Genomic DNA, 26,505 nt, shown 5'->3' with positions numbered 1-26,505 from the left:
AAATATGCATACGTATGCGTATTAAAAATTAATGCCTGCCATCAAAAATCTACAGCATGAAACTTAGGAAATGCAGAACATGTGGCCAGGCGCAGTGAGTGGCGGGAATTTTACTGTGTTGAACTTGACAATCACAATCGCACACCATCAGGCGACCAAGTCGATCAGTCAAAGGCAAATCCCCGTTCACAACAGCCACATCATCACTGCTGCATAAACTCCCTCTACATCACTTCCGTCGTCTGTCATTCATCGATAGCGCGCCAACACGCCCCATAGCTTACTACATACATATCTACATCGTCAACCTAGCACAGCAGCAACAGCACAATAAAGATTCAAACATATGGATGCACTCGTGTGTACACATGCATATGTTTTTGTAAGACACTACTGCAGCAACAAAAGCCAAAAACAACTTCATTGCAACGCAACTACTTGCTGCAGGGATTTCTCTATTAGCTCCAGCACACCATTCTCTTTTTACTTCGTTTAGTTTCGCTTTAATGAACACTAAGATAAAGTTGACGTCCATGTTGTTGTTTTTATTATTTTTGTAGTAGAGTATTTTTAAAATTTTATGTTGCTTTTATTATTTTATTACATTCCATTGCAAGGCCTGTGTGAGCTTCAATACCATTATTTCTTTTACTGTAACCAGTTCCTGGTGCATTGCTGTTTTCATTTGAATTTCGTTTATTTATACTTCTTCATGCTTCTTCTTTATTTTTTATCTACTATTTTTCGTTATGGTGCCCTTGCCATTGCAGTTCAACTACTTGTAGAACCTGCAACAACACCCTATGATGAAAATAAACTCGAACCAATGTAGAGAACAAGAACGGCAAAATGAAAAGTGCTTGCATTTGTTTGGCTTGAGACGTGACTGCCATCCTTTAATAGGTCCCTATTGGCGCTACAAATAGAATACCATTTCGAAAACTGTCATACTCGTAAAATATCCGCAGACAATGTTAAAGATGACGCCAGTAATGGAACTAAGACCAGCCGACTGCGATAGCTTCGTTGACGAAGCCTGCATAAGTTTGACTTTTGAGCCAAACAAAGTGAGTCCGTCACATACATTGCTGGAAACCACTACAGTAAAGTTGGAGATTTCATAAGTCTTGTAAAAGCCACTTGGCATTGACGATGAAGGCGAGTGTGCAATGCAACAGTAGAGTTAGCAACGACACCGTCAATGAGAGGGTATGGAGGAAGTATATACATAACGCGATGAGTAAGACGCTGCCATAAACAGCCATGTATAACACTTTCAAGTGCAAAGCGTCTTTTGAGAATGTGTGTATGTATGTATATATCTATTGCTATATCTGTGTATATACTCGTGCAAGTAATGGCACATACGGTAAGTGTCATAAAGCTGTTTTCTTTTTAAGTTAAAAACTTAGGAAATCTGAAAATAATCAAAAAAAGTTATATGGCATAAAATTCTATACCTCATAAATGGTTTTCTATTACATTACATACATAAATATGCATATTAATAAAGTGATAGAAATTTAAGCTATATACTATACTATGGATATATACACATACATATGAAATTTCATCTTGTCGCATATACATACCTACGTACGTACACATGCAAATAAAAATCAAATCTTCTTACATGTCAGCCAAGAACGTGTTTGCGAATGAACTTTCAAGTACGAAAGTACGAGTTTCTTTTTTAAATTTATTTTATTAGCATATTAGTGGAGAACATGCAATTTATAATTAATAAAAGATTTTTTGTCCAAATGCTGCCCGCGTGCACGTTTGCAGATGTCGCGATGTTTTTGGTGAAATTTTCGATGACCTTTTGCCTTAATTGGGGTCCTATCGCCCAATTATGTCAATATGTCAACAAAGCTCTAACTGTATCTGATTTATTCACATAAACACTATCTTTGAGATGGCCCCACAAAAAGCGTTAACTCAAACGATCGTAGCACCAAATTGTATCAGTTTTTAATAAGTTGATTGCTTTTGGGTTGTGTAGCATGTCGTACCGTGTCGACAATAGTAGCCAAGCCTAACATAGCCCAATATCACTGTTCGTTAAAGAAAGAAAGCGCATTTCCAGCGGAATTTTGATCTTCTACAAAGCTTTCCATTACAGTAGCATTATTTTCAATTGACCCAGCCGGAAGAACGTACATTGGTGTTTTTACGTCTGGCACCTTAGCAGTAGACTCAGGATTTTTCGATAATTTTTTTTTTATTCCAGACTTTGTTGACCAATTATCTATAACAATCAAAAAATTAGGACAATTTAGTAAAATATAGTTTTCGATAGACCACCGTATCAAACGCATTACAGCTGTCACAACAATATAGTGCAAAAAGGAAACTCGAACTTGAAAATGGTCATAGATTTGTTCAAGCCAATTTTCGTTCACAATAGCTGTCATAGCGTTCTGTAATGTAGCGATTTCGAACTGAATATTCTATTGTAGTAACGCTGGCGTAAAATAAAAGAACAATCTTTCAAAGCGGAACCGCTCTTAAGTCGGCGTGACCCACAATAACCAAACATGACGAGAATTAAGCGCTGAAAGCATAAAAATATTTGCTTCTACTTACTTGCGATGACGTGACCAGAGTCGATTATACTTCCAAATGGTTCTAATTACATTCGGTTTATTCATTCATTCATTTGTTAACAGTTTTTAACCAACCCTAACGAATATTGATAACTGACTATCTCAAGTCTGAACGTCAATTATTATATAACTTTTCTCATCAGAACGAAGATTAGGCAATATTTTTATGCGAATCTCGGGAATGGAAGAACAACGATCAAATATCATAACTTGACACGATTCTCCAAATTTTATTACAGGAATTGTATGTACCTTGAACAAAATGTATTTACGGTTTTTACGTCCTGGTTTCTATGATTAATAAAATAATTCAACAAATGAGGTGACAAAAATACAGAGAACTTGCAATAAGACATACCCTTACGGTCTTCTACAATTGCTCGACAATAATCTTTCATAAGTTTTCTTTAATACTATATCAGTATTCAGTATTTCACTACAAAGAAATTGGTGCAAGAGTAGCTATCTTTTCAGACAGCCAAGCAGCTACCAAGGCCTTAGATTCCAATTCCATTTCACGCAAACTAATTTTACAGTGTAGATTATTTCAGTAGAGAGGAACTAGAATTGCTTGGGCATTGGCCTCAAAGTACTGTGATATGGGTTTCCGGGAATAGGAATATAGAAGGTAATGAGACAGTAGATGAGCTAGCAGGAAAGGATTCGGCAACTAGACATAACAGAGATACTCAACACAATAAAACCATCCATTGATTCACACTACTATGCTTTAGTCGAAAGACTGTGGAAGCAATTAACTAGATGTACTACAACAAGAAAAACATGGCCCTCGTAAAACATCCAGAGGACGAATAAAAAGTTTGCTGCTATACTTGGATATCACGAATGGATTACGAGGTAGTAAAACGGCGCTAGTGGCTAATTAAGATTTTTTCAGTAGAAATACTCAACCACTTTGACAACAACAACAACAACATTTCAATTAACTTTTATTCAATTAAATACACCCTTTTTAAAAATCAACCATAACCAAAATTGTTTTAAAACATAAAGAAATGATATACAAAAAAATAGTTAAAACTCGGTAATTATGTCCTATTAGCTTTAACATAGCTGTATATTTTTAAATTATACATATGCATGATTCTCGATATGCTAAATTTTTTTAAAAATGTGAACTAACTCAAAATTTGGAAGCGTGCCTTAGAAATTTTGTATATGAATATACTGTTATAAATTTTGAAACTAAGTTTAAGCCAGCACGACAAAATGTATATTGAAACTTAGTTTTGTTGCAAAGCAGAGCTGAAATGGCACTGAGATAAGAAACTTTTCCGCCACAATATCAAGTTGGGACTAAATTCAAACAAGATAAATTAACCACGTGTTTAATAGTCGCTTTTTAACAGTAAATTTGTTGTGGGAAAAATATTAAGCTTTCATATTAAAAACAAAAAAAAAATAGTAATAATAATAATAGTGATAATGAATGATGTATAGCAAACTTGGCAGCTTGTTTTAGAAAGTATAGTGCTCGTTTGATAGACGTTTCATCAAGCCCTAAGGCGTTAACTGTGTGTTGCAGTTACAGTTACAAGTGGTGAACATTTTGTGTGTTAAAAGTTACCGCTTAAAAGAAGGTCTAGTAGCATGTAGAAAACACCTGTATTTGCTAAGAATGCAGCCGAATGCTTATCCAGAAAGCCTTAGCCATGACACCAACCGAGATACATGAGCGCATACAAGTATGTGTAAAAGAAGATGAGGTGTTCCGCACACAAGCTGGACTTACGCTAAGGACACTCCAGTACTCTTAGAAACTTATAGTTCATCCGCATAGCTCGGTCTGAGCGATACTTTTTTCATTCATATTCCCTCAAGAGAGGAGGGAGGGTGTGCAACATTTGGAGACAGGACATGACTAACATGTTTACGAAGCTAGACGGATTTCGGCGAAAAGCTCCCCATCAAGCTCAAATTTAGGCTTTCGGTCCACTGTAGTGTTTTCCAAGCGGAGGTAGCCGCAATTAAAGAAGCAGTGGTTTGGTTGCTTACTTCAGTAATTACTGTAAGGGAGGTAAAAATATACTCCGACATCCAGACGATAACTCGGGCTCTGGGCCCAGGCCCTATTCCTTACCCGGAATTGTGCATGAAACTTGGGGTTGCTTCAACTCCTTTCTGTTTGGATGATGGCGTGACTCCTCTCAGCACCTTCTTCTCAGCTGCCCTGCTCTTGTTGGGCTACCATTCAGACACCTGAGCTCTCAATTTTTTACTACATCTGCGGACATAGCAAGTTTAAATATCACACTCCTGAGGAATTTCATGAGTAGCTGTAAGCAGTTAATACAAATGTAATTAGCCACTGTTGGTCGTCATTCTCCAAACCAAAGCCCCTTCTTCCCATGTTTGGTACTTTTCCTTCTATTTTTCCTCTGTATGGCATCACAATGGACGAATTTTGATTCTTCCCAGGTGAGACCCTCACGTTGGCAGCCATTTATCCTAACCTTACCTATGTGAAACCGAACTGAAAATGAGGTTAACCTTTCAAAAGTATGTACATAATAGGATTGAAAATGAGGTTAACCTTTCAAAAGTATGTACATAATAAAATTGAAAAGAAAGCTCTGTACAGATTTAAAATTTGAACTACACTGTTCGAACGAAATGAAAAAATAAAAAGCGGTAATACCTGATCATCGGATCATGTTTATGCTAATAAGGAGAAAAACACTAACTACTTGTTATCCAGAAGCCACATCTCAAAATTAAATACATACATACACGCATACATTTGTATATGCAAACATACATATGTATGTACATAGTGTTTGTATGTGACCCACTTAGTTGGCGGTGTAACACCCACCCAAAAGCATGTATTTTTTGTTTCCTTTCATATCAACGATACCACTGATTTTTCTAATGAAAACTACTAAGGCTAATTTACATCACAAGCAAAGAGAACATAACAAACAATAAATAAAAATAAAATCGAAGATAAAAAGAGGGTTACAAACATGCTTCTGGCACTGCCTCCAAAGTAGTATCGGAACTCTATTTTGTGGCACTAAAAAAAAGTAGAACAGGAGGCAATGAGACAAATATGTAATAAGCCCATTTACGTTTTAATACTTTGCCTTTAGTACTTTGATAAAGTCTGATGCAGCGGCGCATAATGAATGCACAAAATCTGTATATTCCGAAACAGACTTTATACATATGGATGCATTTAAGTCGCCGGAGACACATGGCCATTTTCGCCACGAACTCAAACCTACACAAACGCCGGTCGATCTTCTGCCTATTGTCGCAAAGGCATACAAATTCAATTATCTAGTCTAAGACTGGATTGTACGAGTGTGCAGCCCAATCACCGGTAAAGGTAACAAAGACAGCATCAGTGTCAACGCCAACACCAGTTATGGCACCACAAGCCGTGACAAAGCAACAGGAATGGCAACAAAAACAAAAGCAAAAGCAGCAACTTGTTGACCATTATTATTTTTTTTACCAAAGCGTTCCTGCCTTCAGCACCAAAGTCTACTAAGTAAGCAAAACTTACATTTTTGTTGAAATTTGTAAAGCACCACAGCAACAAAGCATTGAAACGTTGCAGCAGCAATAACAGCATCAAAGTTGTGGTAGAAAAATCTGAGAAACGTGTTGCGGTTTTTGGATTTCTTCTTGCCACACACACTCGCACACCTACCAACATACCTGAACAAAGATTTCATAGCAATAGATGCCGTATTAACCACAGTCAGAGTGCTATGCGGTTGGTTGAATGGATTATTGACTAGAGCTGACTGGTTGGTTAGGTTTCATGGATTCTGTTGAGCTGTAGTCTAATGCATTTGATAAACTGGTTCCGTTTATGCTTACTATCCAACGTAATCCAATGCGCGTTAATTACTGTTGTTGGTAATGCTTCTTAAATTTTTGCTTTTTCCACCTCATCGTTGTCCAACATTTGCGTCTAATTTACAAGTTAAATAGCGACTAATTTCCTGATGCGGCCGCCGTAGCCGAATGGATTGGTGCGTGATTACCATTCGGAATTCACAGAGAGAACGTTGGTTCGAATCTCGGTTAAACAACAAAATTAAGAAAAACATTTTTCTAATAGTGGTCGCCCCTCGGCAGGCGTTTGTATTTCTGCCATGAAAAAGCTCCTCATAAAAATATCTGCCGTTCGGAGTCGGCTTGAAACTGTAGGTCCCTCCATTTTTGGAACAACATCAAGACACACACCACAAATAGGAGGAGGAGCTCGGCCAAGCATCAAAAAAAGGTGTACGCGCCAATTATATATATATGTATATATAAGACAGTTTGCAGACAGACATTTAACGGCATTCATCGGTAGTCTCTCACCACCTTCCTAAGCTCCCGACCCCAGAACGCTCTCGTCGGAGTTCAACCACCACCCTTCACTGACGAAGAGCTTGCTTTCTGGATATATGTAGAAACAAGTTAAAGTCCTACTAATCCAGAATCGACCCCGACATGCTCAATATCTGACCGGCAAGTCAAGTTACCCCACATTTTACTAACCACCAATTCACATGCCTTCTTAAACCCACTTACGTAACACCCGTGGATGCCGCATGTTTCCTGGAGGAGATAAACGTTGGCGATGGGTGACTACGCAGGGCTTGATGAACTGCTGAACCGATAACAACAAGGTTAAATGAAATGACTCTACCTCTTATCTTACAGTATAAACCGGACCTGCAGTAAGGCTAATTGCAGTCCCTTTAAGTTTAAAACTTCCTTCAATCAGCTACAACCGGTCGGAAAGCCTTTGGGAACGAAACTAACGTGCTTGTCAAGTTTACGATAAATATTTAGAACTAAAGTAGTTTTGCCATAGTAGGATCATAACAAACTAATTAGTTCACCAACATAATATTATGAAGTCCACTTTATCTTTCAATATCTTTCGAATTATTGGGAAGTGTTGTCATTGTCTTGGATGGGAGGATGGTTCCATGTGTAGAAGTCTACGCAAGTGGGGAAAATTACTGATCGCCATTCACTTTGGAGTGGCCAGGACGATTCTTCTGCATATGGTTCAAGCAGCTCACAACGTCCGGGATTAGCCCACGTATCCTCTGAGTAGCTTCCGAACACCCGTTCGGTAGTGAGCTAAGGTGAGAAGGTGATCTGGTTGTGCGCTGGGTTTGGGACCCGCCACTTAAAAAGCCCCCTCAATGAAAACAGCAACAAAGCCTCGGATGAGAACTTCCAACACTGATGACGACCACTGCAAACGAAATAAGGAATACAATTTGAGGGCATGCACCTGGAATGTCCGGTCCCTTAATGGGGAAAGTGCCTATGCCCGGCTGGTTGATGTCCTCGTGAGAGTAAAGGCTGACATCACTACCATCCAAGAGATGCGATGGACGGGGCAAGGCAAGAAAACCATAGGCCCTTGCGACGTCTACTATAGCTGCCATGTAAAGGAGCGCAAATTCGGTGTCAGATTTGTTGTGGGAGAGAGACTTCGTCGCCAAGTACTGTCGTTCACTCCAGTGGACGAACGTCTCGCAATAATCCGCATCAAAGCGCGATTTTTTAACATGTCGCTAATTTGCGCCTTCTATGGACGCTTGGAACCCTATAATATCGCGAAAGCAGGAAATGGGTACAATATAATCACTTTCAAAATAAACCACTTATTTTGAACTTTTTGGTTTGGGTTGAGGTTTAGTCGTGGACACACAAAACAGTAATAATGACAATCCACTACCGAAACGATAAGAATTTTGCAGGTACTGCTCGAGAATGTCGTCAGCTTGCGCCGCGCTGATATATGTATGTACGAGTAGATTGGCCCCCAGGATGTGAGTCATTTTAAAAGACACTAAGCCAAGAACAATTTCCGAGCTAAGAAACAAGAATCGACATGCCAATGAAAAAATTAACCCGACCCCAAACTAAAAATTCACAAAAATGGTCATTTATCGTGTATTTTATTCCGTAAAAAATCTCCATGTCTAGAATAAAAAGCATTCGTGTTTATTAAATAGACTCCATATTTCCTTTTTTAATTTCAAAACAGGTCATATTAATGGGACAACTTATATTACATATGTTTTGTTAACCCATATATGGCATAGCTAGCCGAATTACTTTTAAAGTGTCACTAGAAAGTTTATATTCTTATAATCGAATTAAAAAGATAGCATTGATGAACTTGACGTTCCCACGACAGTCGGTTCTACGTTACCGGAACGACCCAGATTTATATCCGGCCAAGAACTGGCGCTCTATGTGCTCTAATGTTTATGCTGCTACAACAACAGCAACAACTTAATCTATTCAATTCGATGTGTTTTCTCTCACTCTCTCTCTTTACCAAGGTTACAAACATTTCAGGACTTACTGGGTTCTGCAGACTATATGTACAGTTTTGAGCCGCGACTGAATGTCTGATGGTTTTCAGAGAAGGTTTTCCATGGCCGGTCTGCCGCCCGAATGGCAGTCACACACAAAACATTTACACTGAATACGATTAATTGTACACTCAAAGACCTTCATATGAATTACTTTGCAAGTCCTTTATCATTTAATTTAAATTGTGAAAGCCACAAAGACTTACATATATGTAAGTAATGACCTCCACATAGTGGAATGACTCAACTAATTTAACGATAATTGAATTCATTTCAATTTTTTGTAGAAAACGAATCAAAATTAAAAGGAATTGAATGGGCACGCCTTAAGCACGAGACACCACAAGCACAACAAATATAGGAATAATGCGCATGAAAGAAGATATTTTATAATAATCTACAATTATATGTAGGTATATACATATGCACAAATACATACATCTGCAAGTGTTCATTAGGCCCGGGCGATTTTGCAACCCACACCGTACGATGGATGATATGATTCCTCTTGTTATTACGAAGAAACATTTTTTATGACATCACTAGGTCTAAAATGAATTTGTTGAATTTTCAGAATATAAAAAAGTATAATCGTTCTTGTTTCACTCCTCTTGGGAGCATAGGACCTCAAAGAAGTTTCTTTAATGGTGAATTTATTCAACTATGACAGGTGATTGAGCTACCGATATGTGTGTATGGTACCTACTAATATGTAATACTACACTTATTAAAAAAACTAATTTTTCAACTGTGCCACATTTATGCTCCTTTTGAACTGGTGAGTTTCTCGCCCGTAACAAACTAGTTTTCACTTGGCGAAATGCAATAAATTAAAGTCTATTTTTTTAACTCAAATTAAACACATAGTATATAAAATTATTCCATTCGGGAGTGCGCAGGTTCAAATCTCCGTGCATCAAACACCAAAATGTCCAAATTATATAAAGTTTATTCTAATAGCAGTCGCCCCTCGGCAGGCAATGGCAAACCTTCGAGTGTATTTCTGCCATGAAAAAGCTCCTCATAAAAAATATCTGATCCTCATGTCGGCTTAAAACTGTAGGCTCATCTATTTGTTGAACAATATCAAGATGTACAACACAAATAGGAGGAGGATTTCGGCCTAGCACCTAACAGAAGTATACGGGACATTTATTTTTTTTTTATATAAAATAATATATTAGCAATATTGATTTCAAAATTGTATGCTGTAGAAATCGCCATGGTATAACATTCATCCATACATACATATCGTCGTTTAAAGTGCAAAGCCCCGTATGCGAGGCTTTCCAAACTGTTTTACTTCAAAGCTAATTAATTAATAATTAAAACCCATGCCATTTCAGGCTAGTTTGATAAAAAAATTGTATGAATGAATGCAAAAGAATTTACGCCAGCAGCTTCCGGTGAGTAAATTTCATTTTTGGCACAAATGTTAATTACGAGGTTTTGTACTTCAAACGACGATATATTTTCTTATTGGTTGGTTTGGTTGAGTTTTTAATTCTTTGTCTTTATTCTTTGATTTTTTCTTCTTTCAAATATCTCAATTCTACTTAACAGAATTATTTCAAAAGACAAATTGTGTTTTGTAAATACGGTATTTAAAAATAAACCACTCATTTTTTTCTCGGTGCAACAAATTAAAATACATTTTTTTAATGCAATGCGAGTTACAACAAATATCTCTATCTGCGCCTGAAGTCAATGAGCACTGAACAAAGTGTAAAAATGTAATGTGTAAACAGAGAAAAAATGTGTTTAATTATGTTTTTGGGAGATTGTTGCACGCATTGAGAAAGGCGTGTTAAACAAAGTTCGTTCTATACCGTCAACCTGTCTTTTGCTGACTATCGCAAATTTTTTAAGGGTTAGGTGAGTTTCAGAGGTTGAAAAAAAGAAGATTTTGACTATTTTTTTTTTAGTATATAAAATCATATATTTTATTTAAGCAATTCACTGTATCTAAGATACATTATATATAAACAGTATTTTGTGAAATTTTTATTTAAAAATTTCGAAAACTCAGCCGTTGGTACCTCATCTTCCTTGACGTCTCAAAAAAAAATGCTCTTGCCGTGGACAGCATAGCTCATTATTGGTTCATCTAAAATCAGAAAACCAAACGGATTTCGTTAGTACATGGATAAATCTCGTTGTTGTACGAAGGAAAAAAAAATCAAAATTTGAATTTATGACAGGCTTTGAACCAAAAAACACATTTTTTAGTGAAATTTTCGACATACATTGGCTAAAAAAAAATTGTTGTAATTAACAAAAAAAATCCTTTGTTCAATAACTAGATAATGTTATTTCAAAGATTTGTATTGTACAAAATTTGAACTAAATCGCTTCATAACTTTTCGAGATATCGTGTCCACCGACTTAAAAAATGGAGTTTTGAGATAAACACATATACGAGCGAAGCGCTCAACTGACGTGGCCTAATGGGCGGAACTTCTGAAGGGTCTATCTCCTAGAATTTTACTCGGATTGACTTAAAATTTTAGGAGAGTATTTTAAACATACTGTACTATTTAATGAGACAAAAAAAACGATTTTTTGAAATTTTCAAACCCACCTAACCCCTTAAACTGAATACCAGACCTGCGCAACCCATTTAACATTAAAATTAACTTCTTCCATTGTAAGGACTCTGCCTTCTTTTTTGAGAATATCGATATTACCAATCATTATTTGTATCTGGTTATAATATCATCCTACATGCTTTATGTAAGAGATGTTTGACTTTCGCCTCCTGTTAATCTGACAAATTACGCGATTATCCTGTACCTTCATTATTATTAATTATCTACTTAAAGAAAAAGTGAGTCCTTTTTTTGGCGAAAATGTGTTCACTGTATCAGATCACAACAGTATCTAAAGGTCTTGAAGAGTAATAGACTAATTTGTAGTAAAATTAACTAATCTGAAGCCCATTCCGGAAATATAAAATTGACTAATCTGAGGTACATTTTATGATCTCTGAAGCACAAAGTAAAAAGATAAAGGTGTAGATCTCCGAGTAAATACGAATAAGCACTGAAAATGAACGTCAACATAAATCAGCTGGCGCGTTAACGAATTTCGTTAAAATATTCTTTGCAACATAATCAGAGCTGGTATCTCGGTATCTTAGAATAGAAAGTCAGAAATACTAAAGAAAATAAAATTCATGACAGCAATTAAATAATAGAAAAGTTTGTTGTTGTAAAGAAATCTCAAACGCCGACTATGGCAGCTCGAATATAAGGCCGTTGAAGCGAGGAAGACAAATTTCTTAGTAAATATTTATTAAAGTCGTAAATAGAAAAAGTAAGTTGATTTCTATGAAAAACTAAAATAATGATGCAGCTCACTCAATTGAATATCTTATTATTCTAAAAATGGCGAAATATAAATATGTCTATTTTTTTTTAGGAAAATTGTAACAGCTATACATTTTTCCCAAAACATATGTCACTGCAAAGTTTAAAGAGAGCTCCTCATGTATGTGACGGTTTTACGTTTTTTTTTTTAAGTGAGTGAAAAATAACGTTGTTTTAAGCAACAAATTTGAGGTATATATTAAAAAAATTTAATTAAGAAATGCACACCATTCGAGTTTAAAAATTCTAATTTTTTAATAGCGACCTAAACACTAAACCTTTTGCATAATTTTTTTTTAATTTTTTAGTCATTATCCTTAATCATTACTTACTTTTCAGAAACGAATTATGTAAAATTTAATTTCGACTTAAGCTACAATGTCATTCGACCACAAATACATATCTATCTACTACATTAAACAGGCCTATATAGTTTTTGAAGACTATATTCGAAATGGTGTAAATATCTTGGAAGCAAATGCTTACATTTATTTTCACCAGAAATGTTGATCACCATAAATGTTGATATATACACTTCAAATTCCATTACTTTTACAGATACAGTGTACTCTCTCCTAACGGACACCATAAGAGGACTCTTTTTCTAGTACATACCATAAATTTTTTAATTTTTTTCCTCTAGAGCGGATAATCTTCCCATAACACATTAACCCTCCCATAACATATTTCTAACTTTGTTTACACTTTTCACATAAGCGGACAAATTTTCAGCCCCTTAGTGTCCAATTAAGAGAGAGTACACTGTATTTCCCAAAATTTGTGCCACTGTGCACTGCATAATTTATTCGATAAAGCATGAAATTCGATGTGCACCAGCTGGGAAAGCATTTCATAATAGATCTGGAACTTAATTTTCAATGGTTCACAGAGCCAACATCGCAGCTTTTGATATGCTTCACAGTCACTAATGATTTATGCATTGGAAAGAAGTGATTAACCCATGTAGTATTTACAAAATAAAGGGTTTCTCAGTAGGGACAACACCGAATAATAGATGTGTTATGGGACTGAAATATATTCCATAAACGTATGTTAAATTTTTATATGAAATTCGATACCGCTTAGAAATGCAATTGCGATATTGATATTTTATCACGTTGCTTTCAAAACTAATATATTGCCATCGGCGATATTTTAGTTCCGACACGCAGATAGTTATCTCTGAAGGAAACTTTTTTCCTACAGATAATTTCTTGATTACTTGTTAACAACAAAATCGAAAACTAACTAAGCACAGCGTTGTAATTTATAACTTCAAAAAATAAATCGCTCACACACATTGCAACACAATCGTTTCATAAGAAAGAGGCTTTCTAAACTACTTTTTTTAATTAAATTTAAAATAATGATCATTAAGTTTTAGGCTGAATATAGTCACTAAGTGAACGTCCTTGAAGAAGGCGTCTTGTGATACCACCGGAACTGTCCCCCTTACTCCACTTGGTCCTCTTTAAACCATCCTGTGGACTTTATAAATCTAGCTAGTCTCGCTAATTTTATAAACGCAATATACACGATATTGTACAGAAAAGCGATTCCGAGCAAATTCAACCTTCTTCTACACAGAGCCATGCAGCCGCATAGAAGGTACTCAACTGTCTCTACCTCTTCTATATCCTGACAGCCGCTGCAAAAGTCGAAATCCCAATTCTACTGGCATACCATCGTATGAGACAGTGCCCAGATAGGACTCCTAGTAATATTTTTAAGTCTTTCCTATTCCTAGTAGGCGGTTAGTGCGACCCATATTCCATTCTGGCCACGTCTGTCTACTAATGCTAAAGGTATATAATGTATCCAGCGATAGTTGTCAATACTTAAGGTGTATATATCTATTTACAGCTTACATGTTTCCAAGGGTATAGACGTATCAACTTTGTCTTGAGTAATTTGGAGCGTAGTGTTCAGTCTAGATAACTCATACGCCTTATATTTACACTCAACGTTACTACGGCCCGGCACCCAGAGTAGAGTTATAGAAAAAAACTGCGCTGTTTTTGAAGAATGTTTCCATGATTAGAACGGTTTCAAAGCTGCCTGACTATCAGAATATATGTAGATATTTCTGACTGTAACTGGGTCTTAATTTAGCGCTAAAAGGCTTTCTTTAATCGCTAAAACTTCAGCTTTGAATACGCTGCAATGATCAGGTAAGCGGATGCCTTTAGTATCCGAATAAACGTCGCCTCCCATTTGATCGTAGGGTTTGGAACCGTTAGTATATATACTGGCTCCATTTTCGTAAAATACTAAACCATTTCCCAGTCTTCTCTAGATGGAAATATGAGCCATAAAAGTCTGTGGTAACCGGAATGCAAGGCCCTCGAAATGCCTGGGAGCACCACAGTTTGAGGGTATGGAGAATATCTCAAAAATGGATCTTCCAGCGCTGCTTAGGTTTTCGAAACGCGTTGACATTCTACTTGATGTGTACTTTACAACTTAAAAGAGGTCAGTCTCCATCTGATACTGCTATTAGCCAAAAGCTCTATGCGTGGCTTAATGCCAGCCGGATAACCTAACCTCACTTCACCACCACTTATAGCTCAAGGGGATTTTAGCAGTCCAATATAAGCGTTGTTGTAGTCATAAAGCCCTTAAACCAAAAATGAGTTCCATCACGGTAGATAATTTCCTCCAAATTTCTGCAGAGTTCAGTCATGTAAGTTTCGGCCCAAGGTGAATTCATCCAAGGTGACTGCGGTAGGTCGAAAACAATATTTACATGTAATTTGCGTCTTCAATAAGGCGGATTGAGTATACAAATTTTAATAGGAATGTAAAACAATTAAACAAGGCAAGAGCAAACGAGCAGGGGAATTTGGCAATCAAATCAACAATCGATCAGAATCGATTGATTTGTCTGCGCGATTTTTGAGACTTCGTCTGCTACTTTATCACACTTGTATAGGAACATTCACTATACCTGTAGCACACTCAGCCTACATATTTGGTGGGACGATTATTAAAAATAAATAAATAAACACTTCGCGCTAACACCATTTTTCGGTGTTTGGCCGAGCTCCTCCTCCTATTTATGGTTTGTGATGTTGTTCCAGAAATAGAGATACCTACAGATTTAAGCCGACTCCGAACGACAAATGGTTTTTATGAGAAGCTTTTTCATGGCAGAAATACACTCGGAGGTTTGCCATTGCCTGCCGAGGGGCGACGACTATTAGAAAAAAATGGTTTCCATCATTTTGCTGTTTCATGCACGGAGATTCGAACCTACACACTTCCGCAACCCATTCGGCTACGGCGGCCGAAATTGTCGATTATTACGCCCGAAAATTTAAGTAAGGACTCCGAATCTTGCTACCAGCGCCTAAGAATTTCAATAGCAATTTTAATTATTTTGAAACTTTTGACAGTTCATTAACTACTTTATGAAAGACGTTTTGATGTTGGCGGATCATTACGAAATGGTCACCCCTGTCATATTGAACGGCGTAAAGGGATTTATAAACTTTATATGGCAAATTACGCTGGATAAAGCACCCGATACTGCCTTTAACACGAAAATTAAATATAAATTATGTACCTAAATTGCAATCAGCACTTTTGAATTCGGTTCGCTAGTTGCTGCGCCATGGTACAATAATTCGGAGCACACAAATATTCGATTGCCGATTAGCAACGCTCACAAAGAGCAAAATGAAAGTGAAATGGTTTACGCACGTATGTATATCTGTGCTTATGTATGTATGTATGTGCATAGCCACAGTGGTTTGCTCTATGATAGTGGATTATGTCTGTAGTAAATTTTTCATTCAAAGATTCTGCTGAAAATCAAATATATTTATTTCGTAAACAGCCTAGCATTCATTCTTGATCTGGAAGCAGCTACCCACCCAGTTTTCTTATCACATAAATACATAGTCATATGCATATGGAAGTATATTTCGTATACATTTTCGCATTTGATTTTTCGAGCTCCACAAATTGCTTGGCCTCCATTAATCTGCTGAGTAAACGCGTAAGCCTGGGAAGCGATGAGATCAGCATTTGTTTTTATAAGCTTGCCGAGTACAAATACAATGAGTCTTAAGCCCTGTAGAAAAAATTTGAACATATATGAGCAAATAGCGGTTTGAATCACATTGTAAGTGACCACAAACTAGTGTGTAGAGTGATTGCAGTCAAATAGTTTGTTAGTAGAAGTTTATGATGTGTTTAATTAGGACCAGCACAAAACTAGTTACAGAGAATGCAATTAAAAGCGCGGAGCGATACTGACTCTATGCGGATTAGTCCTATGCTAATCTTGATATTGTTAAATTCGCTACAGGGAGTATTCGCTTGTTAACTATAAATAAGTACCTAAACAAATTTAACACTTGATTTATTTCACTTTACTCAGAAATCGACTAAAGTATTAAGACGTTCAGTAAATAAAGATTTGAATAAATTTTGGGCATAACACTACAGATACATACATATGTACTTATACATAAACAATATATGTACTTGTAAATATGGAAAGTTTAAAGATTAAAAATTACGTTCAAGTACAGTGTGCAAATCTCTTCCACATCTGTCACATATTATTTTTCTTTTTTAAATTGCAAACCGCCATATGAATATTTTTTCCGCTAGACAACTTTTATGGGGAATTCAGACAAAAGAGATGAAGAAAAAAGAGCGCCATTAAGTAATAAGTGACAGTCGCTCATTCTTTTAGAAATTATTCAAAAGCATTTAACTTTAGAACGCTATTCATATTTTTAGTTTTCATTTTTGATATCAAAATGGATATAAATGGAGATTTATGCTGCTCTGTTGAGCTCCAGGTAACTGTGGATATTCAATTTTGGCTGCTTTGGGAAGGCACCGACGCGTTGCTCGAAGTATAAACCGTAGAGGATGAGGCGCCTGTTCGCGAGAGCAACATGAGGACGCATGTGTGGGGCCTATGGTTCACTCCCCATAAATATTAAGCACTGAATAGGTCTTAATGTGGTTCCATCGCTAGCAAATATTACATCTAATCGAAATTGAGTTCGGATGGAAATTCTTTGGCAAACGCAGAAGAAATAGACGTCCGGTCCAGGGTTAGGCTCGATACCCGTCCTAATCAGAAGTGTTTAGAGCAGCCTAGCCGCATAGAGATGTTCCGGTGACGAAAGACGAGAGTTGAAATACACTACACTAAACAGACAGGGTTAGTTTATTAGACCTGCAGCCGTTGGTCAGGAAATCTGTTATGTAGAACCAGCAGTCTTTCGAATGAGCACTTTTTTGTGCATTCCAAAATAAGTTTGCTATCAATCAAAATTTTATAGCCAAATATCAACTTCTCCTTAGGCTTTTATATAACTCCACCAACGGGAGTATTAACCAACTCGAGATATTAAAAGCGTGCATTTAGGGTTAAACTTTTTACAGATTTTGCTATATTTATAAACACAATCCGAGTGCTACCTTACTGTCCTTTCATCCATTCGCCCGCCTGTCATCATTTCCATATAATACTAATTTTCCAAAATGCAAAAAATTCAATAGTGAAGAAGCACTCAATATACATACGCATTCATTCGCAAAATTTCCTCTTGAAATTTTCTAAACGCATTGCCCGTTAGTTAATAAAAAAGAATCCACATTCCAAATAGATGAGAAATTTCCGCCGTTCGGCATGTGAAGCTATCCCATACGACACTAAACACCGCTTCAATTGCCCTCTTAAACCCAACCATCTAACACACCTTTTCCTCCGCACCCAGCTTAAATGCTGTACATCTAGTCTCTTTTTTGCTTTGGTAAACTTAAACCTAAAATCACCAGTATTTCTTAATTCATACTTTTGTACTCCTATAAGGATGACAGATTTACAAGGTTTGGCCAATAACTATGGCAAAATATTAAAATGTGAGAGGGACTTCGGCTGCGACGTGGGGATTCGCCAACTGAGTTCTGCACGATCATTTTACATGTATTCACACACTCGTCAATCAGTCGCTGTTCAGATGACAACGAAGCGCCATGAGTGCGGACTGTGTTGGTTTTTTCGTATAACACAATTTTAGTTTTTTCGTAAACAAACCGCTTCGTGACCCAGTTACGTCAGCCTATCAACTGATTCTGTCGAATTCGCTGAGGGCTGGATAACAGTCTGTTATCGCCCACACTTTCTCATTCCGTTCCCCTGCTTCTCCTGTTTATTCAAATTTAAATATAATTGTGCATTTTAGTGTTTGAGTTTATTGCTGTTGTTGTTATAGAAGATTCACGCACAGGTATAGTAAATGCTGCTGGAGTGGCAGTCCTTCGCCGGGTACAAATCCGGGTCGATCGGATAACTCAATTTTTTTTAACATTCTTTTTTTACTGTTATTTAAATGGTGGGATGAAAATTCTCAAGACAGTGGTTAAGGCAATGCTAAAACTGATTGTTAGTTTCTTTAATAAACGAAAGCAAATTTATTATGTACTTTTCATTTGCATGTGGCAATACTGATTTAAAGTCTTTATAGTTATCTAAAGTCTGACAAAATGAAAAACTTGGTGTGTATAAGAGTTTACCTCTTGGCACTCACATAGCTTTGAATCGAAGGGCACGAATCATGTGTAAGTAACTGCCGTCGAGGGCATGGTCAGCCAATAGTTTGTTGATCAGTTTTATATCTTTAACATCGAACTTACAATTTTTGATACCTTTGCTGATACCTTTGTGAAAATTTTTGCAAAAAGTTTAGGCCGATTAATTGCAGGGGACATAAATCCATCGTACTATTCAGAGAAAATGTTACTGCGAACCAAAGCTTCTTCAACAGTGTTTTCTACTTCGATGGTAGTGCCATTTTCTGCTGCCTCTTTTGCCATTTGATCTGCCTTTTCACTGATCGGTATACCAGACTGGGGACGTGATCACAATTGGCCACCGAGATCTTGTGACTTAATACCTTGTGCCTTTTTTCTTTGGAGCCACGTGAAAGAGAAGGTCTACGCCAACAGCCCAGGGTCTATTCAAGGCCTCAAAGATGGAATTCGTGAGGTTATCGAGGACATAGGGCAGCCACTTTGCAATTCGGTTATGGAAAATTTCATGAAAAGGATATTGTCCTGTAAGCATGGTCGTCGTCATTTGCCTGATGTTATATTTCACTATTAACGGTGATGTTATTTTTCACTATTTCTTTATAACGAAATAAACATCCCATCATTTATATTAAAAAATAGCAGTTTTCTTTGAATATCAAAATAACACCTCTTATTGGAAAGCCCTTTATAATTTACTCTTGTTTCACATACAGTGGCTCAATAAAGAACTCGGACAAACCTTAGTTAAAACTTTGTATAAAAAACACTGCTAAAATAAAGGCAATTTGAAACAATATTTTTCGATTTCTAAATGCTTTATTTATATAATTTAAGAAATAACAAAAACATAAGATAAGTCGTGTGCACTTCTTTTACAATAACAAAAAACTTTCAAAATGAGGAGAATTCACGCCAAAAAAGAACTCGGACATCTGGCATCACTTCGTAATTTCTGACAGTTTAAATGGGGGGATCCCATTTTTTAAATTATATACAGTTAATTTAGGAACGATCGACAGTTTTGGAAGTAAATTGTGTCAAGAAAATTGTGTCAAGTACGCATTTTCATTTTTCTTTTTTGTAAAATGAGTCGACAACGTGGCCAAACTTCGGTAGAAGTGCGAAAAATAATTATTGAGCAACATAAAAGTGGAAAAACCATGCGTGAAATCGGCAAACTTGTAAATCGACCACGATCAATTGTATGTGACACCATAAAACGCTTTAAAGAAACAAAATCTGCAGAAAACAAAGTGAAAACAGGACGGCCAAAGCTTTTTACGGACGCTAACGAGCGGTGGATAGTAAACCAAGTCAGAGCAAATCCTCATTTAAGTGCTCCTAAACTTACAACACAAGTTAAAGAACATCTTGAAATTGACTGCAATCCAGAAACTTTGCGATTAGTTCTAAGAAAAAACAACCTCAATGGCAGAGTCGCAAGAAAAAAACCCTACATTAGTAAGGAAAATAAAAACAAACGAATTAATTTTGCAAAAACCTATAAAAATAAGGACATTGAACTCTGGAAAGATGTGATATTTTGCGACGAAAGCAAATACAACATATTCAGATCAGATGGGCAGTCGTATGTATGGAGGAAGCCAAATGAGGAGCTGAAAGAGAAAAACCTGCGTGCCACTGTTAAACACGGTGGCGGTTCAGTGATGGTTTGGGGATGTATGTCCGCCTCCGGACCCGGAAATCTTTGTTTTGTTGATGGCATAATGGATCACAAGCAATATCTTTCAATTTTAAAACGAAATTTAATTCAAAGTGCTGAAAAATTGGGTATAAAGGAACAATTTTATTTTTACCCAGACAATGACCCCAAGCATAAGGCGCTTGATGTTCGCTTGTAGTTGATGTATAACTGCCCGGAAGTGCTCGAAACTCCACCGCAGTCCCCTGATATAAACGTCATTGAGCATTTATGGGCGCATTTGGAGAATAAACTCAAAAATCACAAAATTTCAAACAAAAAGGACCTCGAAGCTGCTCTTAAGGACGAATGGGCTAAAATTGATCCTTCCGTTTGCAGAAATTTGGTGGAGTCAATGCCGAAACGACTAAATGCTGTTATTAAATCCAAAGGGTTTCCCACAAAATATTAATTTTTATTTTTATTGGCTTTTAAAGTAAAATTAATTTCCATGTCCGAGTTCTTTTTTGGTGTGAATTCTCCTCATTTTGAAAGTTTTTCGTTATTGTAAAAGAAGTGCACACGACTTATCTTATGTTTTTGTTAATTCTTAAATTATATAAATAAAGCATTTAGAAATCGAAAAATATTGTTTCAAATTGCCTTTATTTTAGCAGTGTTTTTTATACAAAGTTTTAACTAAGGTTTGTCCGAGTTCTTTATTGAGCCCCTGTACATAAGTGATGTGTATGCAAATCCGATTGGAATTTCAAGAAAAACTCATTAACTTTCAAATATTCGATATTCCTACGATTTCTGAAATATTTTAAAGTTTTTAATTTCAATGAAATTAACTTGGAATTTCACTCACAAAATTACAGAACCTACCCGATAGGTAGTTTCCTTAGTTTTTCCCCTTAAAACGATATCTCTTTATTTCATATGTTCTTATATATGTAACTTTGCACTTATAATAGAAGGTATACTTTTCAAAAAACATTTTCATTTTATCACAGCGCAGATATCAAATCGAGCCCAGACAGAGGCAACCACCTAATCTGACAATTGTAAATATTGTCATGCATTCAAAACTCGAACTGTCCCCATGTAAGAAGAATTTAATACAACGGAGCAAGCAGACACACACACATGTGTACATACCTATATCTGATTAACCAAATGCCAGCATGTATTTCTTTTTGACGAATATGTATGTGACCGAAATAAAGCATGTTCAAAATTTTTTGTTTCCTTCCCTACTTAAGCGACGAGCGGAATGCACAAAGTATTATTTATATTCGTAAAGAAATAAAAAAAATCCTTAAAAAAATGCATCGTGCAAAAGCAAGTAGTTGAAGTAAATGAGGTTGATTTTTAAATTGCAGGAAAACTCCATTGGATTTCTTAAAGGAAGATGTTGCAGCAGTTTATGCTTAGTATTTGGCAATAACAAAAATTATCGATACATGCCTGTCGATTAAATAGTCCATATTTAGTATTCTAAAGTAGTTTGAGAGCTGTTAAATTTCATAGGGCATAAAAGTGATTTACATATGTAATTCTAACAAGTGCGAAATCCAGGTTAGTAATTGTAAGCATCTACATATAAAGGCACGTACGCACTTTTTAAAATTTTTTGTTGCCGTTCAGCTATATTTTGTAGGAAATCGCTGTATTGTTTCATAGATTAAAATTAGTTTTCCATACAATCAGTTTAGTTTGCCCATTTAACAAACTTAAAAAATGTGCAGTGGTGGTCAAAATACTAGCAACGCGACATACATATTATAAAGATTCGGCATTTTCTTTACATTTTTTACTGTCTTTTTTTATAAAAATGCGTTTAGTTCATTTTACAACAAAAACCATAAAACACAAAGTTTTAAACTTTATACAAAATTTAAAAAAATTCAAGAAGTTTTCATAAAAATTTGCAACTTTTTCTGTTTCTGTGAATAAATGAATGAAAATGAGGTTTACACTTCAGCCTCACGGTCTTTTGTAAACTTTACTCGTCGCAGTACCGCATTCAAACCGAGCTCTCTCAATAAACCTAAAATGGAGCTGGGTTGAGCTGAGCGTAAGTGCCGTTCTTCCGGCCGTATCGGAACGTGATGTCCCGCTATGGTATCATATTCAAGGTGTGACCTGTGAGAATGATTGATTATAATCCCCAAGTAAGGACTCCACCTGACGTAGCCACACAGTGGAGTATCAGCTGACGTGTCGTAGAGTGAGCTCTTCCCTTCTAGGCATCTCCTGGATGGAGTGTTTTATCCCAAGGCAAAAACAGAGTCGGGCCCTCTTAATAACGTGCTCGCTGCCTCTCTAAACCATACATCAACTATAGTGCATTCCAAGCAAATTAATTTTATCGATGCATTCAAGTACTAAGACTTAACCACACAGGATGACAACGCTTTGAGGTGTTGTTAGTGGCGGCAGTGTGATGTGCCGGCACTGAGGGCAGTGTCGCCGTAGAGGCGGTGACCGCCTGTGGGCGGGAGCAACACGTGGCCACATATCTTGGCACAACTACGTTCTGGATATTGTAGCAGGTTAAACTCCTACCTATCCAGAATCGACCCCGACATACTAAACATATGTCCTGCATGTGAAGGTACCCCGCACGACACTAACCACCTCTTCACATGCCCCATCAAACCCACTCATCTAACACCTCTCTCCCTCTGGACCCAACCCGTCGAAACTGCCAGTTTCCTGGGCCTACCGTTAGATGAGCTAGACGAAGACGACCGGTAATTTACACTACACTGACAGGGCGAAGATACTGCTACAACAACAACAACGCTTTGAGTGCCACCCGACTAGTGCTCGGAATGGTAATTCCTTCATTCATTCCAACGCCTATGCCTTCAAGTGTCTTCAAGTTAACGGTATACCAGTGTAGAGTTCTCTCTCTGAGTTTCCTTCGAGAGCGGTTGTACTACAGCTTACTTTATTGTCTGAATATCTCCGTCATACACAGAGATGCTAAGCGCTGAAGCTTAGTCGAAAGGCACAGATACCCACCAAACTCTTTATACTTGACTTCTGTTTATGGTGTTGCGCATTCTCCTTCATTCGTTCAATGGAGAAAATGCATGCATGTAACTTTGAATTTAAATCAGGCATAGGACTGCACTTCAACAAAAATTCCTAAAAATTTCTGGTGAATATTTTATGCTAAAAGTTCATAGCATACATGTCCCGACGTGCCTAGAAGCCGACTTAGCGTCCAATAAAGGCCTGTAGCACCTGAACGGGAACTACTTGCTGAGCATGATTTAAGCACCTCGGCCAGCCAATTGACTTAAAATTCACTGGGGCAGTAGCCCCTGGTCGGGAATGGAAAACCCCCATGTCGTTCCGGCACGTAAAACCGGCTGTCATGGGAATGAAGATAAAGAAATTTGCAAAAGTATTTCTAATCGCTTTTTACTTTCTAAAAATCCAACAAAGATTAATTCAAGTTTACTTTTAAATTATTTAAATTGCTAGACATACCTCTAATTAAGAACCCTTATAAGAAATATTAATAAATGTCGAAGTATTTATTTATGCTTGTACAAAACATTCTCATATAAAGTTAAATGAAATATATGACTGGACCAATAAATGGCATATTAAATTAAATGAAAGCAAGTCTGTGCATATAAATTTCACCCAAAACAAAATCAAATATGTTCCAATATATTTAAATGGTAGACAGGTTCCATACTCAAATACTGCAAAGTATCTGGGCATGACTTTAGACGCCAAGCTAAGATGGAAAGCCCATGTAAAGAAAAAGAAAGAAGAAATGGAATTAAAATACAGAAACATGTATTGGCTTATGGGAAAGGAATCAGCACTATCCACCAATAATAAAATGATTGTATATAAACAAATTCTGAAGCCTGTATGGTCCTACGGCGCACAGTTATGGGGCTGCTCCAGCCGAAGTAACATTCAATCTATACAAAGGCTCCAAAACAAAATTATTAAATGTGCAGTCGGTGCTCCGTGGTATATCCGTAGCTCCGATCTTGAACGCGACCTAAATATTGACTCGGTGGCAGACACGATAAAAAAGATAGCAAAAGCCCATGATGAAAGGTTAAAAAACCACGTCAATACGGAGGCCACTATTCTCGCTAATCCAGCTAATTGGAGAAGAAGACTGAAACGCAGAAAGCCCAAAGACTTAATGTACTAACCACACCTTAGCGTTAATTGTTGTATATACCTTATTTTCTAAATTCTATACAAATTGCTCGTTAGTTAATAAAATCTTTCTTTGTAACTAGTCGCAATGTAAAACAATAAAAAAAAAAATATATATATATATATATATATGTATATATAAAGTTATGACTTACCAAAACTTTTGCGAATCGCCGATCAAGCTCTTCCGTGGTGGGCATCGGCTGTTGACTTCGACTGCGTACACTCGGTTGGCGTACGTGGTGATACTGAGAACTCGAGCCAATGTCATAATGTAAATCTTGTTTCTGTAGAAAACCACCAGTTGCTGTGGTTATTCCATTCTTATGTGTAATTGAACAATTGCCATTGCCGTGATCATGACTATTACCATGACCACCACCAGCACCTCCGCCTTCCTCTACCAGTACATCACTGGTAGAAATGTGACGTGAACTGACGGCGCCCATTATAGATGCTAAGCGGCTGACGCCCGCACCGCCACCGGGTCCTGGTCCGGAAACGCCGGAGCCGCCACTGCTATCCACTGATGAAGTGACTGCACCACCGCCACCCCCGCCAAGCGCTGCGTTCAATGAGGATACAACAGCACCCCACACTGTCGTCTGGACAGTGCGGCAGAGTGCACGGGTCTTCTCGGGGCAACTTGACAGTTGCTCTTTCAGTTCGTTGAACAGATCCAAAATTTACCGTTGAAGAAAGCAAGTGTGGAAGTATTTATACGTTGGTCACTGCCTCGCTATATCGGACGAGCGGACACCTTGTGATGTTCTTCTACGAAGATTCTGCTAAAGTGACGATGACTACTGATTGGTCCGCCGAGACTGCAAGCTACAAACATTTGTGTCGGAATTACGAAGAGAAACGATTTAAATAACTTTGGATTTGGATTGGAAAAATAGTAAGTAGATAACAGGCTATTGTTGTCGCTCCTAGAGTTATGACGATCCCTAGATTTTGCACAGGTATTTTTTTTTTTTAATTTAATCACTTCATAAAAAATATGTATCGAATTTAGTATGCTTGTATTTACAGAATTTTTTAAAGATAACTATTTAGTTTTTGCCAATTTTTCACCAATCGAACTTTTTAAAAAAATTTTAAGTTTTTATATTATTTTTATATAATTTTTAACACAATTTCCAATGAGATTTGTTGGACTTTTCACGCAACATGAATTTTGATTTGGTTTCTTCAAGTTCGTTAGAGCAAGTGTCAAATAAGAAAAGGAGGTACAAATGGGAAGGGCGTATTCATAAACAGGGTGTAAACCCCTTAATCGAAGCATTAATTCTCCCGAATAAATATCCCTTTTCCTATTTTAAAAAGCTACCAATTATTATACATATGTATGTATATATGTATATTTTGACAGAATACCTGATTCAATATATTCATAGTATGAATGCAAAAGACAGATACACCCAATTTTAGAAAATTACATGCACTATTTGTTTTTTATTTTTCATATTTTACTACGTCAAAAAGTTATTAAGTGTCATAAAAAATCCTTTCCAGAACTTCGATCCAAATTGGCGCAGTGCAATTGTACATATTCTTTGTTTCTGATACAGAAAACGCCGGCCTTTGCATACACCACACCAAGCAGCAGACATATACATACACACAAACAAATATATATACTGAGTGCAGCGCCTTTGTGTATCTCGCAAAATGCTGTCTGGCGTTTTTGTGCTGATGTGCATCAGTTAAACGAAGTTAAAGTTGTACATACATATGTATATAAA

At 36.8% G+C, this 26,505-nt stretch overlaps 1 protein-coding gene across 4 annotated transcripts in view; it reads right to left on the bottom strand.

Moving 5' to 3' along the window:
• LOC129242744 (formin-like protein) overlaps window positions 1-26,505 on the bottom strand; it is a 34,349-nt gene that overhangs the window by 7,467 nt on the left and 377 nt on the right. For 2 of the 4 annotated variants that reach the window (XM_054879552.1, XM_054879553.1), the window contains exon 2: window positions 24,913-25,588. In XM_054879552.1, coding sequence (XP_054735527.1) covers window positions 24,913-25,206 — 294 coding nt within the window. In that variant the 5' untranslated portion in view covers window positions 25,207-25,588. Of the gene's footprint in view, window positions 1-24,912; window positions 25,843-26,505 lie in introns of all 4 variants that reach the window. The other 2 variants (XM_054879550.1, XM_054879551.1) reach the window with 2 other exon arrangements.

Source organism: Anastrepha obliqua, chromosome 3, assembly GCF_027943255.1.
Source record: "Anastrepha obliqua isolate idAnaObli1 chromosome 3, idAnaObli1_1.0, whole genome shotgun sequence".
Taxonomy (NCBI): domain Eukaryota; kingdom Metazoa; phylum Arthropoda; class Insecta; order Diptera; family Tephritidae; genus Anastrepha; species Anastrepha obliqua.
Note: the sequence above shows the minus strand (reverse complement) of the source record. Positions and strands in the feature narration are given on the sequence as shown.